Here is a 19325-nt window from a genome sequence, read left to right on the forward strand (position 1 = left end):
AATGCTAGGATGATTGTGTTTTCTTTTCCAATCAAATTTTTCTTTGTTTTATTCATCAAGTGCATCAACGTTTACTTAAAAAGTTAATTTAGTAAAATAACAATAAGAAGAACATCAAGGGTTCAAAAGGGATCACTGAACTCGGAAAATAGATGAAACGCCTTAGCTAAGGTGAGTAAATGAAGATCCCTCTGAACTCGAGTGTCTAACGTAGTAACGTTAAACGTTCTACACCCATTTCTAAAAAGAGTTTAAGAAAAAGAAAAGAAAGGTATAATGAATATGCCAGCCTCTTCTCTTGCTTAGAAATGGTTTGGTTAGGTTATTTTGTCAGATAAATGTTGAATTTGGTCTAAGTAGTGGTATTTCACTTCCATCGCCTATACCGGTCGGTTCATTTTGGTTTTCTGCTTCTAATCCTTTTTTTGTTTTTTGCTTTTTCATTTAGATCAGTTTTAGTGATATTTCCAAAAGAAAGGAGAGTTTGAATTGGGATTGTGCGATTGTTTTTGGAATGTATAGAAGCTAACATTATCATTTCGAACGGTGGGTTTGAAGTCCAAGAGAAGGACTTTGTGACTACTGTTGGACACGTGTAAGCACCATATGTTATGTAGAGAGCATGGCATTTACACATGGAACCTCAGTGAAGAGTTTAGCTGTTTGAAACTCACGACGCTTGATATGGCTTTCAACGTTCAACTCTTATTTATGGGTTTTGGACCACACAAAAAACAAAACCAACATTTCTGTATTGAAATGTAGTGTTAATTTGTGTACTCAAGTATATTCCAGCCGATTAAACTAACCATATAATTATTTTTGATGTTGTCAACTTATCGTTAACCTTTCGTCATTACTTTAATACATTAAATTAAACAGGTATTTGATATATGAAATATTTTGTTCGATTCAGTATGGAAAAGGATAAAAATAATTAAATAATTCTTAATTTTTTTTGGCTATTCTTAGTTTGTGGCTTAATTATACTGGTTTATAAATCGATATTAGATACTATAGAGATCTGAGAAGTTTGAGAAGAGAGTGATTAATTTTTTTTTTTTTTTGTTGGTAGGAGATAGTGATTAATTTTTAATTGGTCAGCATTTCTATTTATGTATTTAGATTAAAAAAAGATATAATATTATTAGCGTGGAACATATATATCCATGGTATACTGCTAGTTGACAAAACTGTATCCGTTGAAATTGTGATATTAATTCCATTTGTTCATTAGTGAGTGACGAAGAGATATGCATGATAAGTAAACGAGAAAGATGTCAAACAAAAAAAACATAAATTTTTAAATTTGAAATATTTTAATATCAATTTTGAAAATTTGAATTAACTTATTTACTTTTTTTTTGTCATTTTCATAAATAAATAACGAATTTTTATTAATTTGATTGTTTGAGGTATATCATTAAATAAACAGATATAACCCATTTACCGTAATAATTATCTGTTAAAAATTTTTGTTTGTCTATTTTTTTTTTGGTGTGAAATTTCTGTTCGTCTATTTAACGATATGTTTTAAATAGCCAAATTAATAATAATTTATTATTTATTTATAAAATCAATAAAAACTTAAGAATTTAATCAATATTTTCAAAATTAGTGGTTAAAACGTTACCAATTTTAAAGTTTATGTTTTTAACTTTTCTTGTAACTAAAAACAAAGCTCTAAACGATCCATATTTAGTTTCGACTTTTGTTGTATTAATATTATATTTGTGACATCGATTAATATATTATTTAAACAATAAATGTGACATAGTATTATATAACAGTTAAGAATTAGTATCAAAATACTGATCATGACTCCTTTTCTTGTAAGCAATTTCAAAAATAACAATATAACGTTTTTATCCATTCATAATGCTAGATAGCTGAAAATCTGAATTCTTCCTTGCAAATATGTTGTCCACAACTTCGCAAATACACCTTTAAGAATTTGGAAACGCTTGCAATTTGTTAAAGAGCGAACTAATTAATAAAATAAAAAAAAAATCTGATGTAATTATGATCATCGTTCAATTAACCTATATAACAAAGTTGTTTACCTAATTAGACTCCACAATTGGATTATCAAACAAATTCCTCAATTCCAAAATGCTTTCAAAATTAGTATTCGATAAATAAATTGACAAATATGTATAGATGTTAAAATTATGAATTTTGAATAGAAGCTATATATTCACCATAGCTAAGCTGCTAAAGCTTAACTAGGCGAAAAAAAAACTAGAGAGGGTAGAAAAAACTTCATAGCATTAAAGATCATATATAATCTTTCTCAACCAGTTTATGAGACTCTTCTCGATCATATCTATTATCATGGATTATAGAGATTTTTTAATATGATTCATTTTTCACATTTTCTATTTCTATATCCCCTTAAATATAATATGTCATTATCTTCCTTCACTCGACATAGTTGACTGGTTTCTTGTCGCCATGTTTTGCGGCCCAACTATAAATAGATGTGCTGTGCTCATACTCTCTTCACTAACAAAATCAGCTTCCCTCAACAAATCAAACAAGCTAAGTGTTTTGTGTAACGAAAACAAAATATGAGAAACCTCAAGTCCCTCGTTCTCTTGGCTTTGCTCTTTTCTTTCTCCCTCGCTGTTTTTGCGAACACATCCAACGATGCCACACATGGTATGTACAACACTATATTTATAGTTTCTCTTTTACACTTTCGCATAACTGATGACTAAATATTTGATCCATGGTGTATAACATGTATATCACACGTGCAGTTAAAGATGAAGTGAAGCCAAGTACTGAAGCAACCGATGCTATAGAGCCGCAAAAACGTGAAGGTAAACCCCAGATCGAGGGAGCCGAAGTCGAGGCCAATGACGCTGTTGTAGAGCCCCAGCAAGGCTGGGGTGGTGGTGGTTGTAGGTACGGATGTTGCGGTGGGTGGTGGTATGGACGGTGCAGATACTGTTGCAGGAGTCCAGCCGAGGCCAACGAAGTTGTGGAAACTGTTGAGCCCAACGATGTTGAGCCTCAGCAGGGTGGCCGTGGCGGTGATGGCGGCGGTGGCCGTGGTGGTTGTAGGTACGGATGTTGCGGTGGCTGGTGGCGTGGGCGGTGCAGATACTGTTGCAGGACTCAAGCCGAGGCCAGCGAAGTTGTTGAAACTGTTGAGCCCAACGATGTAGAGCCTCAGCAGGGTGGCCGTGGTGGCGGTGGCGGCGATGGCCGTGGTGGTTGTAGGTACGGATGTTGCGGTGGGTGGTGGCGTGGGCGGTGCAGATACTGTTGCAGGACTCAAGCCGAGGCCAGCGAAGTTGTTGAAACTGTTGAGCCCAACGATGTTGAGCCTCAGCAGGGTGGTCGTGGCGGCGGTGGCCGTGGTGGTTGTAGGTACGGATGTTGTGGTGGGTGGTGGCGTGGACGGTGCAGATACTGTTGCAGGACTCAAGCCGAGGCAAACGAGGTTGTGGAAACTGTTGAGGCCCAACAAGCTAAGCCATAAATTGGCGTGTAACACAAACTCTATGTTTGTATGCATGCATGCATGGCTAATTACCATTACGTTCGTATGTCAAAATAAAACAAAAGTAGTGCCTAAGAAGGTACCTAGAGCTCAATAAAAATAAACCGTAGGTTCATATAATATGTATTTTGTTTAGTGTTTTTCTCGTGGATGTTATAAAATAATAACAACTGTTTTAATATCAATTATAATATTTTGTTCACAATTTAAATTTTAAATTATTAAAAGGCATGCATGTAGCTAGCTAGTTAGCTCAATAACTAAACAGACTTATTATCCTAAAAATTAAGAATAAATAATAACTCATTCTACTATAAAATCATGTATTAAAGGTTCTACTATAAAAATATAAAATCATGTAGTAAAGGGGCATATATCTTCTAGTTATGTATGAATTATAATGTTGGAAAAGCATATTTGTATTAATCAATTTTAGATTTGATAGATGCCAGATTGCCAACGATTATTCACCGATCCAACCCAAAGAATCCCAACTCTTTCTTCAACTTCACTAATAGATTACTTCATTTTCTTTCTTACGCCAAGAAAACCTCCGAAATTATTACGCCACTACTCACGGCCATGCCGTTCCCTTTGTACTTGCCTACTTGGCCCAAACCGAATGGACCTTCATCCAGTCCACCAGCAGGCCCAAACCGGCACGTCCAAGCCACGCGTTCGATATGGCGAACTTTATTAGCTTTGAGTGTTTCGTGTTCAAGCCTACCCCCAATCCGCCACGTGGATTTCTCTTTACGTTGTTGGAAAAGCCAAGGGTCTCTCCGCGAAAATTACGTTGTTCTCGCGAGATTTAGACATTATCGACGTAGCGTTGAGCCAGTAACGTAGGATTCGACACGTGGTGGTTTCGACGACGAGAAAGTAATCACCGTTTTTGCTCCCAACGACGCCGTTTGCGAACACTAGGTTGCTTAGAAGTGTGGTCAATTGTTGGGTCATAAGTCTACCGGGTTTGCTCCACTCATAATCACCCCTATTCCTGAAAATAAATCAATTTAATTTAACAATTTGCGCACTAATCCATCATATAAACATGCTCTTTTTATTAATGTAAACATGCTCTTTATTTAAGATAATTTAATTTCCTATAATTTTACCTCCGTTGATAAACGGAACTACTGTCTGTAAAGTAGATAACTCCGGTCCGTGGATCGATATCCAAATTGGTAAACCCAAGGCCCAAGGGCATCATTCAGCTCACGTGGCAACACCTGGTTGGGCACACCACCTGTTGGGCAAACTTTAAGAAGGCCCATATCGGCGTTCGGCGACATAAAGGTCACCGGTGGATTTGTCAAAGGCAAGGCCCAACGGTCGGTTTTGGAATGTATAGAAGCTAACATTATCATTTCGAACGGTGGGTTTGAAAAGAATTGGACATTGTGACTAGTTGGACACGTGTAATTCCCATAGGTTATGTAAAGGGCATAGCATTTACACATGGAACCACAGAGAAGAGTTTAGCTGTTGAACCTCTGGAAGCTTGAAATCGCTTTCAACGTTCAACTCTTATTTATGGGTTTTTGGACCACACCAAAAAAAAAAAAAAACATTTTGTTAATTTGATTTTGGTCGTAGAAAATATACTCGAGTTTTTTCCAGCCGATTAACCATATGATTATTATCTTATTGATGTTGTCAACTTATCATTAACCTGTCATTATTTAATACATTAAAATTAAACAGGTATTTTAATATATGAATTATTTTACTCGAGTGAATATTTCAGTATGAAAAAGGATAAAATTCAATAATTTTTCAAAATTTTGGCTAACAGTATGTATTAGACTCCTCTTCTTGTAAGCAAATTAAAAAGAATCATTTCATGTTTTTATCTGTTCATAATACTAAATAACTCATTACTTGCAAATATAACAACTTACGTTTCATTTTTCAGAGCTACAGTATGTTGTCCACAAATTGACAAATATACCTTAAAATTGTTTTGGAACTAATTAATAAATAAAACGTGAGTTACTACTAAATTTATGATGTAATTTAAATTATGATGCGTAATTAAAATAATATATACCTTTTTCACATTTGACGGTATTTTGGAAGAAATTCAAAACTACTCTTTTTACAGTATTATAAAAAAAACTTCTCAAGTGTTCTCCATTTTCAATTATACTTTTTTCATAAAGGTTTTAGAAAATTTTATAAAGATGATTTTGGGATCCAACCACCGAAAACCGTCATATGCATCAAAGATTATTTCTAAAATGAGTATTTTTAAAAATATTTTTGGTAATGGACATTTTTTTGTAAATAGTACTATAAAAGAGATATTTCTAAAATATTCTCAAGTATTATTTTTCTGACGTGTATCGTTTAATTAACTTATATTATGTATTGATCCATATTATTACACGTAATAATTAATTCAAAAATATATTTTAAATTAAGAATTATGTTATTGCATGATAAAAAGAAGTACTCTTAGAAAATTTTGCATATTTGCAAACTTAAATTTTGTGTATAACACATTGGTTTAACTTCTTCTAACAAAAATCATATTATACACTAAGATATTTGGTGATATTTTTATTATATATGATTCAGTGGAATAAAAAAATGTTTCAAAAAAATTAAATCTCAACTTCACTTGCATATCACGAAATATTTATAAATTTTTAATGGGTTTTGATTTTTTTTTAAGTAATGTTTAATTTTAAATTGTTTTGTTCTTAATGCATTTTCAGATATTTATCTTTTGTGACTAAAAAAATTACAAAAATAATTTTTTTTTGTCCAAACAAAAACATATAAATGCAATGTTTCTTTTCAATATACAGTAGAACCTCTATAAATTAATACTCGATAAATTAATAAACAGGATAAATTAATAAATTTTACCAGTCCCGAGTCGGGCCAGTGTAAAAATTAACCAATTTCGATAAGATAATAAGTTTTTTGAAATCCCTATGTAAAAATATAGTCCCAATAATATCATAAATTAATAATCATGTAAATTTGCACATATATATAATAGTTTTAGTGTTTTTCATAAAAATAGCCAAAAGCTTTTGTAAGTTTTCAAATTTGAATATGCATAATTTTTGTTTTAATAGTTGTATAGGATATTGAAATACAACAATAGATGTCACTATTTGTAGATTTTAATTTATGTATATCGTTTGTATATGTGAATTTTATAATCTGTTATTGTCAAAAGAAATTATTTTTTCTTCGAAATATTAAATATTTAAGTCTAAACTATAAAATTTATAACATCCAAAACATAAATTTTATTTAGATCACGTTGCTTTAGCTCGTATTTTTTTTAAAAAAGTTTTCACAATTGAAACAAAACTTTCTATAAATTAATAAATATTAAATTATGCTATAAATTAATAATTATTAATTTATAGATAAATTAATATCACTATAAATTAATAAAATATCATGGTCCCAACATTATTAATTTATAGAGGTTTTATAGTATAGAAGATAGAAGATTTAGGATTTTGATTTTGAGAGATTTTTTGTAAAATAAATAATCAATCTATATGCTTCAAAAAAAGATACGGATGTTAAGAATCATGAATTTTGAATAGAAACTAACTATCCACCCTATATGGCTATATAAAGCTTAACTATACGAAAACTAGTTAGGGGTAGAAAAAATTTCATAGCATTAAAGCTTCTATATACTCTCTCTGAATCAGTTTACGGCTCTTCTCGATCATATCTATTATCATGGTTTGTAAAGATTTTTAATATGATTTATTTGTTACATTGTCTTTCTAGAAATATCCCCATAAATATATATATATATATATATGTATGTCATTATCTTCTATCACTCGACATAGTTGACTGGTTTCTTGTCGCCAAGTTTTGCTGCCCAACTATAAATAGATGTGCTGTGCTCATCAGCTCATGCTAAGTGTTTTGTGTAGCGAAAAAAAAAATGAGAAACCTCAAGTCTCTCGCTCTCTTGGCTTTGCTCTTTTCTCTCTCCCTCGCTGTATTTGCGGACACATCCAACGATGCCACACATGGTATGTAAAACTCTATATTTATAATTTCCCTTTTACACTTTCGCGCGCATAACTGATGATTAAATTATTTGATCCATTTTGTATAACATGTATATCACACGTGCAGCTAAAGATGAAGTGAAGCCAAGTACTGAAGCAAGCGATGCCATAGAGCCGCAACAACGTGAACCTAAACCCGAGATCGAGGAAGCCCAAGTCGAGGCCAGTGACGCTGTTGTAGAGCCACAGCAAGTCTGGGGTGGTGGTTGTAGGTTCGGATGTTGCGGTGGGTTGTGGTATGGAGGGTGCCTATACTGTTGCATGAGTCCAGCCGAGGCCAACGAGGTTGCGGAAACTGTTGAGCCCAACGATGTTGAACCCCAACAACGCCGTGGATGTAGGTACGGTTGCTGTGGAAGCTATGCATATGGACAGTGTAGTGCTTGTTGTTCCAAGAAGATAATGGCCACGGAGAAAGAGAAGAAGAAGAAAGAAGCTAAGCCATGATTTGGCATGTAACACAAACTCTCTATGTTTGTATGCATGGTTAATTACCATTACGTTCGTATGTCAAAATAAAAGAAATTAACATATAGTGCCTAAGAAGGTACCTAATGTAGACTTATTATCCTAAAAATTAAGAATAAATAATAACTGCTTCTACTATAATAAAAACAATAAATCATTATTTAAGGGGCATATATCTTCCAATTATCTATGAATTTTAATGTTGGAAAAGCACATCTGTATTAATCAATTTTAGATTTTATACATGCCAGCGAAAGGAGTATTTACCGATCCAACCCAAAGAGTTGCATCTCTTTCTTCAACCTCACTTATAGATATCCACTTATTTCCTTTTTGACCCTCGAATACCTCCGAAATTACGCCACTATCCTCGCTCAACCTCACGGCCATGCCGTTCCCGTTGTACTTGGCCCAAACCGAATGGATCTTCATCCAGTCCACCGGCAGGCCTAAGGCGGCGCGTCCAAGCCACGCGTTCGACATAGCGAACTTTGTCAGCTTTGAGTGTTTCGTGTTCAAGCCTACCCAGAATCCGCCACGTGGACTCCTCTTTATGTTGTCGGGAAACCCAGGGAGCCCCTCCGCGAAAATCTCGTAGTTCTCGCGAGATTTACACGTCGTCGACGTGGCGCTGAGCCAGTAACGTAGAACCCGACACGTGGCGGTCTCGACGACGAGAAGGTAATCACCGTTTTGGCTTAAAACGACACCGTTTGGGAACGCTAGGTTGCTTAAAAGAGTGGTCACTTCTTTCGTATCTGGGTCGTACTTCATCAGTCTACCGGTTCTGTCCCCACTCATCATCGCCCCTATATAGTTCCTGGAAAAAGAAACAATTTAAATTAACAATTTACGCACTAAATTAACAATTTCAAACAATATATATATATATATTTTTTTAACATGCTATCTATTTAAGATAATTTAATTTCCCATAGTTTTACCTCCGTTGATAAACCGAACTACTGTCGGTAAAGTAGATAACTCCGGTTTGTGGATCGATATCCAATGAATTGGTAAATCGAAGGGCCTCATTCAGCTCACGTGGCAAAACTTGATTGGCTACACCACCTGTTGGGCCAACTTTAAGAAGGCCCATATAAGCATCGGCTATATAAAGGTCACCAGTGGATTTGTCAAAGGCAAGGCCCAATGGCCGTCCACACACGTGTTCTGTTCGTTGGTGCTCGTGCGGGCCCTCACAACCTTCTCTGCATTAAATCAAACAACACATAAATTTGCCAACATTAATTATTCTTCAGAACTATTTTAAAGGCCCCGAGGCCCGAGTGTAATGAGAAGTTTTATTTGCCACTCTCTCAGTTTCACAAAAGAAATTGTTGTTGTAGAGTTTTTGTTTTTTTTTTCTTTTTTCTTTTTTTGATAAACCATATCGGCTATCCGGTCGGTTCCGATAGAAACACATCGAGGTGTTACATAGTGGACTGGTCTACCGTATTAACGGTTAAGCCCTTACGGGCTACCATTTTGCCTATTCGAGTTTGGAATGCCTTCCGACTAAGTACCAGAGGGTAATCAGGCCGCCTGCATTTTTGGCTACCAGATAAACCAATTGGGCCAAAGTCCAACTGACAGACTTCCCAAACAATGTATTTTTGTTTCCAAGAAAAATTGAACTCAGGTTTAGGAGTTTCAAAAAATTTTTCTCAAACAAATGTTGTCTCGTAGTACTATTTTTAATGTGGCTTTTCAAACCGAATTATTTATCTTTTACCTAAAACTAAGTGTATTTTATATTTCTATATTTTCAGTAAACTATTTTTATCTATATGAAATGTTTCAGAAGAGTATTTGTTAGCAAACCCGGGCCACCAAAAGTCAATAACACATTCTATGCATTCCATTTTGTTACTCCTCAGTCCTTCTTTAGCCGTCAGCATTTAATTTACATTTCTTAAAAACATTACAACGTTTCACAACACGAGAAAAACTAAAGAAGCAATTAAGTTTCATAGTCAAAATACACAAATATATGCACATGCAATTGAGTTTTAGAATCCCCCAAAATGGGAACTTCACATGCATGCTAAATTGTGTTTCAGAAAGTTAAATTTGCAATTTTAAAAACATCCAAGTTGACCACGTGAAAAGTTGAAGTACATATGCAGAAACAAAAGAAGTACCTTTCATCGTTTAGTCAGGAATAATAACTAACTATAATAAATTAAACGATCAAACAACCCAATGTATTCCTTCATTGTTAGAACTGCAAAGGAGGTAATTTTGTTGTTCTGATAAGTAAGTCAATAATTTCGATGGGACAGAGGAAGTTGGTGGATACAATTGAAGGAGTTAAAACCAAAAAACTAAACGACGAAAAAAAAACTCCAATCAAAGTTATAAAAAAAAAAATGAAGGAGACATTTGTGAGTACCTTGTGGAGGTGGTGACGGCGAAATCGATCCAACGGCTATCATTAGCTAGCCACTTAACAATTCGACCGTCAGATAAACCGGTGTAAGGACCGTCACCGGAAAAATCGAAGACAAAACTCTCCGGTCCCAAAGCTCCGGTGGTCGGAATCAGACGGAAATCAGGGAATTGGACTGTCAACATGGAGTCTCCATGTTTTGGTCTCTCACCGGAAAAATCAGTGAGGCTAAAGAGAAGAGCAAAAGATATTGCCACCACCAAAAGGAGTTTCATCATTTTCTTCAGATTTTTTTCCCTATAATGTTTGTTTTTTGTTTTGTTTTTGTGGTGGTAAGAGTTCTAGTGGTTATATATATAAGGTATCAGAAATAATTAATAGTTTATCTTCTACATGTCGAATTCGTGTCAAAATATTCTTTTGGAATTAAATTTTTTGTATTCTTGGGATTTGTGGATTCGCTTGTTATTTTTTCTTTTTCTGTTTCATTTTCTTCTTGTTAAAGGATATATAACTCGTTGTTATTTTCCCTTTTTCTTTTGTCTTATCTTATGTTTATTTTTTTTATGTCAAAGATTTCCTTCCTAATAAAGCATTTCATTTTGGTATATATATTCATGTAGATGGTATGATTTGCTTGCAAATGCCGGATATTGAGGGCCACATTTACTTCATTGTCAAATTTTAGGATTATCTTTTATATAATTTTTTTTTCCATTCAAGTTTACAAGTTTGGGTAAAGTGTAAATGTTATTCATCAAAAAATAATAGTATCTATATGGAAAATAAAATTTCCTTTGCACAGAATATCAAAGGATGAGAATTGAGATAACAATTTCGAAAATTTAAAACCAAAAGTGAAATAAAATGCTCGGAGATTAATTATAATAATAAATGTTTTTGTTTGACTTGTGAAATCTTGTAGCAAATAAAAAATGGTTTTGTTCGAATATTAGTTTAATATTATATGTATAAATGTAACATAAATTTTTACCACAAAATATAAAGATAAAAGTAAGAGAAAGGGGCAGTGGGCAGAAGAAACAACGGCATGAGCCCCACTCGGCAACCTATTCGTTGTGTTGCCTTCTGAGTTCTGACCATTTTTTTTTTATGTTTGTATTGTATTTGTTATCAAATCCTTCCAAACAAACAATTCCAAAAACATCAGAACCAATTAAAGGAAGAAATCTAAAAAGTAATGTGACCTCCTTATGTATACAAATATCCCACTCTAATCCTGGACTGCGCATGCCGGTCAGTAGACTCGCAATTTCCTGATATCTTGGTTTTCAAGTAATACAAAGATAAAAGAAAACATTTTCGTCGGCAAGAATATATTCATAGTTTGAGATTATAGGTAGGATTTTATATAAGTTACTTTTCATTTGGATATATTAACATTAAAACCCAAACTAAAAAAACTCTAAACAAAATCAAATTGATAAATGGATCCTCGCATTGAAAGGAGAGTAAACCATAAAGAAACCAAAATTACTTTAACAAGAAAAATTAAACTAACATTTCAGAAAATTTATAAGATCAAGAGTTTTGAGGTATTTAAATGCATATCTAACCGGATACAGAAAAAACTTTTAAGTTAAAACCTTTAATTATCATCAAATCCACACACATGAGAAAGTATTAATGTAGAGGGAAATATTCGCCAATGATGGCACTTACTGAAAAACTTAAATAATGTAATCGTATAAATCACTGACGGTCAAGAACCCAAACTGAAGGCAGAAACACAGACCCAAACCAGAGCCTACCATCTCTCTCTTGAACCTCACTTATAAACTTCATATTCTTCCCTTCACTATCCTCAAGAATCTCCATAATCTCTCCGGTCTTGCCAGAAAGTTTCACGGCGACGGCGTGAGGCTTCCCTCCTTCGAAAAGAAAAAGTAAGAGCTCCATCTTCAACGTCTTTATGAAAAATTTCCCTACCCATGGGTGGATCATAGATAACCTTGAAAAAGGAGTTTTCTTGGAATGCAAGGCAACCCAGAAATCCCCTGTCTCGGTCCTTCTGATGTTATCAGCGTAGCCAGGGAGCTTTGCGAATATGTCACGAGTCCCGGCTTTTGGTCCCTTGGCCCAATATCGATGCACAAGTTGCGTTGGAACCTCACATGAAAGCACGAACGAACCATCTTTGCTTAAGGCAAGACCATTAGGGAAATGAAGACGGTCCATTATAACTTTGGCTTCTTTCGTCTTCTTGTCGTATCGAATCGCTCTTCCCGTCTTTTCGCCGCAAAGAAACGCGTAGAATACGTCCCTGCTCCAAATATAACAACATAACATTTACTTACTACAATTTATCTTTTAATTGTAAGCCTCAAACATTAGAAGGAGAAAATTTATTTGCATTTGCAGTTTGCAATATTTTATGAAAACTATAAAACACAAGTATAAATATAAAGATAAAAATTATTATTTCTAACCAACTCAATATAGAACGCTAAAATAATCCAGATCTTGGTTTCAGTTTTTTTTAGAAATAATAATAGAGAGGTGATGTTCGAATACCCGAAGTGGTAGGTATCGCTACTATCGTTGAAGTAGATAGCATCCTCTTCCTCATCTATATCCATTTGGTTTGCAAACATAACTTTCTGACCTTCGGCCTCGTCCACGACCTTCTCGGCCAATCCTCCTTTAGGCCCGACCTTCATTATCCCTAAGTAACCGTCACAAAAATACAAATCTCCCGATTTCTTCTCGAAGCTAAGTCCCAAAGGCCTCCCACACGCAGGTTCCACCTTATGTCTCGAACAGTTCTCTCTTCATATATATAATATATACAACACATAATTAAAATATAGTTAAATATTCGTGTTGTCTACAAATTTATACTCTATAACCAAATATTATTGGTAAGTGTTTTCAAACAGCATGAAATTTACCAAAAAAAAGAGTATAATGTTTGTAAAAGATATAAATATATAATATTCTAACCAGTTATTAAACACAAATATAATACAGTACTTTGCTTTGAAACAATCGGTTATAGGCATACTGATCATATTGGTCTACTTATCTGTGCATGACTTCATATATAATTAAAACAAACCTGTGGGGAGATGAGTAGGCAAATTGGACCCAGCCAAGATCTTCACCGCTCCATTTGAGGATGCGACCGTCAGTTACGCCAACGTATGGGCCTTCCCCTCTTGGGTCCCAGTCCAGGCTCTCCGGTCCATCCACGGGAAGGGGGATTGTCCTCGCCATGGTTAGGACGTTTTTCGAGCCCTCTATACTCTCCGGTCCGATGATGTATGGACCCACGAAGACGACCAGGACGGCCATAACTGCCACCACAACGGCCCACGTTTGAACTTTCCGACTGACCGGCATTTATTTTCTACTTTGCCTTCTCTTTAAGAGAAAAAATGTGTTTAAGTGTAAGTTGGAATGGTTAATTACTTACTTATATGCACGATTAGTAGTTATTTGGATGTTTCATGTTTGAGAATACGTGAGAGACAAGGAATAAATAGAGAAAAGCATAAGCGATTCCATGTTACTACTTTTAGTTACATGTTTCTCTTTTTTTTTTTTTTTATGCATATTAAGAATAATAGTTTTCTTTTGATAGATAAATAATAGTTTTCTAATTAATTATTTTGTTCCTTCAACATGTGGGAACTGGAAAAGTGATACTTAGATTTAAATAAAAATACGCAAAACAGTTACACACTATCATCATCACGTCGACATTTCTACTTGGAAAATTGTTGGATTTTTATGATTTTTTTGTTTTTGGATTAAAGTTTTACCTCTCTTTATTGATAAATCAGACGCTCAACAAGCATCTATAGTATTGTGAGAATCTCTTCTTTAAAAGAAGAAAAAAGTTTTGAGATGAAAATATAGGACTTGTATTTTATTTTGTTTAACGGTTTAATTTTGAATGTGGATACTTTGTTTTCATTTTGTGACGTGTGTCTCTCTGCCTTATGTTTCTTTTTAGAATTATTCTCTTTGAGGTGGAAAGAAAAAGAGTCTGCCTCACGTTTTTGTAAAGCACTTTTACTACTTTGTCGTGGTAAGAGTCTGCTTTATCCCATTTACGAAGTTTATTTTCTTACCGGTTAAGACAACAATTAGAAAGTTGCGACAAGTAGTTAACCATATCTCATGTTTCATCACACTAATGCATCAAACTATCATTGGTTCAGCTAAAGGTAGTTCGGAGAAGGAGGCAGTGAGGGTGAGCTTGGTGATTTGTTTAGAAATATTGATTTTTCGCTCTTGTTTGCTTTGGTGGAAGTTATACAGTTTCAGCGTATGAAGTTTCTAAGATTAGAAATAGTTCAGAAGTGTCTAAGATTAGAAGTCCTTTACTAACTGTTTTGTCCATCGTAATACCAAAAAGGAAAATAGAAGATGCGGCCGAATCACTTGTATTTGAAGCCCAATTAGCCCAATAACATGTCAAGATCGGCCCAATAATTGCGGTAAAATATTTGCATGAGAAAACCTTAAAGATACCATATCTTATCTGGTTTCGTTTTTTTTTTTGTCGTCTAGATTTATTATTAGTTGCAAATTATGAGAACTGTTACATAGACGATTCTACAACTGACAATTCATTCCGACCCTTACTAGATTCACGACACACTACACTTCCTTCTTCGTAATCTTGATGAATACCTTCAATGATCCACAACCTGGCGACACTTCATTCTCTGCGTAGAATCCTGACGAACGGCTATAATTGTACATTGCTGGAGATCTCTTGCACACTTGCCTCCATTAATCTGCAAATTTGTTAATAAATCGCAATACCTGGGACTCGAACCCCAGACTTTTTGGTGTAGAAGCACTAAACAACCCTTGGTCAACCAATGGGTCAAGGGGGCTTCCACATCTGGTTTCGTTTATGATTTTTAAAAATATAATATTATATGGTTTAATGAATATTTTATTTAGGTCACCCGATTATCAAGGTGTAGACCAAAATCGATCTCTAAACCCTAGCTGCTCCTTCAAGAGAGATTTTGGTCTTCACTCGATCTACACCTTGATATAATAACATTATTCTAAATCAAGCCAAATAACTATATAATAAATTAATTGTGGCTTTAGAAAGGAGTTTAATGTGAGCTTTATAATCAAACGGAGAGTTTTTGTTGGTAGAGTTACACGAACATAATCATATAATCGTTATTTGTTTATTGTATTATATGATACGTAACATAAAATATAAAGATTTGGTGTGTAATATTTGCCTTTTCCTTGACCCTGTGCTCTATCGGAAGGGCACTGGCCATATACCGTTTATTGTGTCCTAACATCGCTTGTAAGGGCATTTTAAATTTCGGTTTAGTATTTTATACAGATTAAAGACTAATGATGAAACCATCTCGGGAGTACAGGAAAAATAAGGATCATCTACATTTTCACCTTAATTAAAAAATTCACAAGAAATGAACTTTTGTTATCCCATATTTACACATAAAAGAGTTCGTATATAACATATACTTAACCACAAGGTTTATACGGAACCTATAATCATAGTTATGAAAAAGGTTAATGGTAATTAGATCATAGCCTTTTCCACAAAATGCCACTTGAATAAAGATTGATCCCAAGGCAAGAAGCCAAGAACGATTATAATCTCTTGAAATAGCCACTCGTTTTTTTTCCCTCCTTTTTGGATTCTTTAAGCAGTACAAATTGGAAATTATTTTTTCTTAACAATACAATATCTAAAGGTTTTAAATTACTAGTTATTAACTAAAGTTGGGTGCTGCTTTCATCAAGTGTCATCGGAGGATGTAAAGTAATGGCCATTACAGTATACACAAACGTAGTAAACGACGTCGTTTTAATGTTGACTAAAAGCTAACAACGTTTCTACTAAAATTATTTTACATGATACTTTCATATCAACAGTTTTCTATTCAAAAAATTAGTGAAAACATGAGATCGCACAAGTTATCGGAATATGCAAAAGTTATTAACTCGTGTAGTTTCTTATAATTTTTGTCGACAAGTCGAGCTGTTAATATTCTCAAAATAGATCTCAACGTACGGTCGTATCTTTTTAAAATAATGGCTGAGGTTTGGGTTCACCGTATTAAGAACATAAGCTCATTTCTTTTATATAATAATCTAGTTAATGTTAATGATATCACCGTGAGCTAACGTGATTCCATACTAATTTATACACACCGAAACAATTAAAGCCATTTACTAATAATAGTGTGAGCTTATCGATACATATTTTTTTTAAAACATATTTTGTCAACTATAAGACCGATTGGGTACAACCACTAGTAATTCGCATCCATTGTTGTTGTTTTCTAATATTCGATATTAATTTGGGTGATTTTAAGTAAATACTCACCATAACGTTAACATATTACACAAGTAAAGTCTAAAGTCTAGACTCGTAATACGCATCCAACCGATCGTGATGCATATTCCATTTGCAATTTCTTCTTCAGTTCTTTTTTTTTTTTTTTTCTCTCGAGAAACTTCTTAAAACTTAACTCCCTAAGAAAAAAGTTTATATACCTTTAGTATTAATCATTTAAATAATAAAATATATAAAGCAAAGATGGACGCCACCAGATACGATCCACCGTATCTTCTATCATGTCACATGCCAACGTCTCTCGATGCGTTAGTAATATTCGTGACATTGACTTTGCATTTATACCAATCTTAAATCGTATTTTATTTTGCACATGGATATAATTTTGTTCTTAATAACATCAAAATTACAAGTCAAATAGACAAATACTAAATATTCGCCAAATAAAATATGATAATTACACAACTACGTTTCTTTCAACCAGTTATATGTCTAGAGTAGGAAAATTTCAATGTAACGATCGTATGTACTTATTATATGTCTAGAACAAGTTAAATACTCCCTCCGTTCTTTTATAAGTAATGTTTTAAGTTTTAAGTTTATAATTTTGTTTTTAAATAGATGATGTTTTTAATTTTTAATAAAATTAATTATTCTTTATTAGTTTTGACGATTTATATTCTGTAAATTAATTTTTTATTAATTGATTAGATAATAAATGATGTTTTAGTTTAGAAATAAGCAAAAATTAAATGATTTCTTAATTTATGTGCATTCTCCTAAAATATCACTTATAAAATAACAGAAGAAATATTTACTTTTGTTTGTTTATTACATAAATTCTAGATTTTGTTGTGATAATAAATAATCGGAAAACGTTTTTATCGTCGTCAACTAATGAGCTCAGAATACGACTCATGACAATCTGATAAAGACACAAAAAGATTCCACCAACTGGTTAATTTCTTGATAAATAAAAAATAATTGTTTTTGTTTTTACTGTTGGAAAATATTGAGAAACAGAAGAAATACACAAAAAAAACTGAGAGCTACCATGGATACCAAAAAAGCCCGAAGACAGGGGAAAGTGCTGGTCACCGTCAGTCCTATTTCTAACCATTTTTGAAGATTATTATAAATATTTCATCCATCATAAAACTTTTATGTAAAATGTTCTAATCAAAATTTAATCACCTATTTTTTTAACCTTTAGTTAAGAAATTTATTTGTTTAGGCTAATGTATTTTTTGTGAGATAATAGACTACGTTTTTTAATCTTATACACGAATGCATGATCATAGACAAAGCTCAACGAATTACTAACTTTGACTAACGCATTTGTTCTCACTATTTATTTTACAGTTAATGTATGTGTGGTCCGATTTACATCCACTTACCGCACTAATTAATAAACGTCGTGTTCTTCAAATTTGTCATTGTAGGGTCAAAAGTTGTGATGATGAAGTTATGAATGTGTTGAAGAGGAGGAGGGGTCCTCTATCATCAACGAGTCATGGACGGTTGTGCTGAAGTTTCAAGAGACAAGATCTCGATGGAAGATCTATTTGACTATTTTTAGGGTTTTTTGAAATTGAAAGCATGTCTTCCCGACACATCGTGCATTACAATTTCATGATCACTCCATTAATTTCATCAAATCGCTTTTATAGTCAACGCCATGATCCTTTGACTCTTGCTTCTAAATCTCTTCGATTGCTGGATTCAATTTTTTTTTGACAATTTTTCAGTGTGGTGGTACACTTGCTAGCTAGTTTTGTACAGTCATAATTTTGTGGCGGTAAAAAGGTGAAACATGCAATATTAGTTTAAGAAATTGAGATTACTAGGATCCTTTTTTTCCGCCTACTAGGATCCTTATATCATAGCCAATAGTCTGCCAACAAACAAAATAAAAAGCCATAGTCTTATACATGGTCATTTTGCTGCGGATAACAACAAATAAACAGAAATTGACAGTATAAAAAGAAAAAGAAAAGAGATATTAAATGTGGAAAGTTAGAGAGCAATATGGAACCCACTAGACCAATAAGAGAGTATGGTTATTGGAGGGACTTTTCATGCGTCTACCATACTTTGGATACGTGTCGTCCATATAAAGATGATTGTTGATGATGATAGTGGTGATGATGGGCATGACCATGTGAGGCAAATCTTTGGCGGAGAATCAAGTTAACATTGTCATGTCTTTGCCACTACCACACAACCTAACTATTAGTAAATTTCTTATTCTTTTGCCAACGAATCTAATTTCCAAGTATAATACGATAAGCGCAAAACACTATTTCACATTTAGGTTACATTTTTTTTAATATATTTTACGGTTTGCGGATGGAAAAGCATTAAAAAATAGTATCAATGATACTTGGAATATAAAACTTCATTTATACTATATGAATATATTTTCACATTGTGGATTTTAACGAATCCCATTAAAAAGAAGATACGTGTGGGATGGGAAATACAACTAAATTACCGTTAGTGACATTACTATGTTACCAATCATCATATTCATATATAATATTTACCAATTTAATTTTA

General features: G+C 33.6%; 4 protein-coding genes and 1 pseudogene across 4 annotated transcripts; 2 read left to right on the plus strand and 3 right to left on the minus strand.

Moving 5' to 3' along the window:
- The first annotated feature begins 2392 nt into the window (after positions 1–2392).
- Positions 2393–3688, plus strand: LOC9317831 (late embryogenesis abundant protein M17). Its single transcript, XM_021029356.1, has 2 exons — positions 2393–2661; positions 2769–3688. The coding sequence occupies exons 1-2, from the start codon at positions 2571–2573 to the stop codon at positions 3488–3490; spliced, it is 813 nt and encodes a 270-aa protein (XP_020885015.1). The 5' UTR covers positions 2393–2570; the 3' UTR covers positions 3491–3688.
- A 191-nt stretch (positions 3689–3879) lies between these two features.
- LOC110229316 lies at positions 3880–4519 on the minus strand (annotated as a pseudogene).
- A 2508-nt stretch (positions 4520–7027) lies between these two features.
- On the plus strand, positions 7028–8118 carry LOC9317832 (late embryogenesis abundant protein M10). The gene is made up of 2 exons (XM_002879872.2): positions 7028–7536; positions 7643–8118. The coding sequence occupies exons 1-2, from the start codon at positions 7446–7448 to the stop codon at positions 8020–8022; spliced, it is 471 nt and encodes a 156-aa protein (XP_002879918.1). The 5' UTR covers positions 7028–7445; the 3' UTR covers positions 8023–8118.
- Positions 8119–8194: 76 nt separating this feature from the next.
- On the minus strand, positions 8195–10899 carry LOC9315986 (protein STRICTOSIDINE SYNTHASE-LIKE 2). Its single transcript, XM_021029754.1, has 3 exons — positions 10439–10899; positions 8988–9254; positions 8195–8863 (listed from the first exon to the last, which is right to left on the minus strand). The coding sequence occupies exons 1-3, from the start codon at positions 10711–10713 to the stop codon at positions 8275–8277; spliced, it is 1131 nt and encodes a 376-aa protein (XP_020885413.1). The 5' UTR covers positions 10714–10899; the 3' UTR covers positions 8195–8274.
- Positions 10900–11933: 1034 nt separating this feature from the next.
- On the minus strand, positions 11934–13903 carry LOC9317833 (protein STRICTOSIDINE SYNTHASE-LIKE 1). The gene is made up of 3 exons (XM_021030011.1): positions 13515–13903; positions 12971–13225; positions 11934–12719 (listed from the first exon to the last, which is right to left on the minus strand). The coding sequence occupies exons 1-3, from the start codon at positions 13796–13798 to the stop codon at positions 12149–12151; spliced, it is 1110 nt and encodes a 369-aa protein (XP_020885670.1). The 5' UTR covers positions 13799–13903; the 3' UTR covers positions 11934–12148.
- Positions 13904–19325: the final 5422 nt, after the last annotated feature.

The sequence above is a fragment of the Arabidopsis lyrata genome (assembly GCF_000004255.2).
Source record: "Arabidopsis lyrata subsp. lyrata unplaced genomic scaffold ARALYscaffold_4, whole genome shotgun sequence".
Classification (NCBI taxonomy): Eukaryota; Viridiplantae; Streptophyta; class Magnoliopsida; order Brassicales; family Brassicaceae; genus Arabidopsis; species Arabidopsis lyrata.

What these genes read in the sequence shown, in the direction of transcription:
- LOC9317831 (XM_021029356.1), top strand. Translation starts at nt 2,571, where the DNA reads ATGAGAAACCTCAAGTCCCTCGTTCTCTTGGCTTTGCTCTTTTCTTTC. An exon ending in ATCCAACGATGCCACACATG is followed by an intron (nt 2,662 to 2,768) that starts GTATGTACAACA and finishes GTGCAGTTAAAG; the next exon opens with ATGAAGTGAAGCCAAGTACT.
- LOC9317832 (XM_002879872.2), top strand. Translation starts at nt 7,446, where the DNA reads ATGAGAAACCTCAAGTCTCTCGCTCTCTTGGCTTTGCTCTTTTCTCTC. An exon ending in ATCCAACGATGCCACACATG is followed by an intron (nt 7,537 to 7,642) that starts GTATGTAAAACT and finishes TCACACGTGCAG; the next exon opens with CTAAAGATGAAGTGAAGCCA.
- LOC9315986 (XM_021029754.1), bottom strand. Translation starts at nt 10,713, where the DNA reads ATGATGAAACTCCTTTTGGTGGTGGCAATATCTTTTGCTCTTCTCTTT. An exon ending in GCCGTCACCACCTCCACAAG is followed by an intron (nt 9,255 to 10,438) that starts GTACTCACAAAT and finishes GATTTAATGCAG; the next exon opens with AGAAGGTTGTGAGGGCCCGC. An exon ending in AGTTCGGTTTATCAACGGAG is followed by an intron (nt 8,864 to 8,987) that starts GTAAAACTATGG and finishes TTCTTTTTCCAG; the next exon opens with GAACTATATAGGGGCGATGA.
- LOC9317833 (XM_021030011.1), bottom strand. Translation starts at nt 13,798, where the DNA reads ATGCCGGTCAGTCGGAAAGTTCAAACGTGGGCCGTTGTGGTGGCAGTT. An exon ending in GCCTACTCATCTCCCCACAG is followed by an intron (nt 13,226 to 13,514) that starts GTTTGTTTTAAT and finishes ATATATATGAAG; the next exon opens with AGAGAACTGTTCGAGACATA. An exon ending in AGCGATACCTACCACTTCGG is followed by an intron (nt 12,720 to 12,970) that starts GTATTCGAACAT and finishes TATTTGGAGCAG; the next exon opens with GGACGTATTCTACGCGTTTC.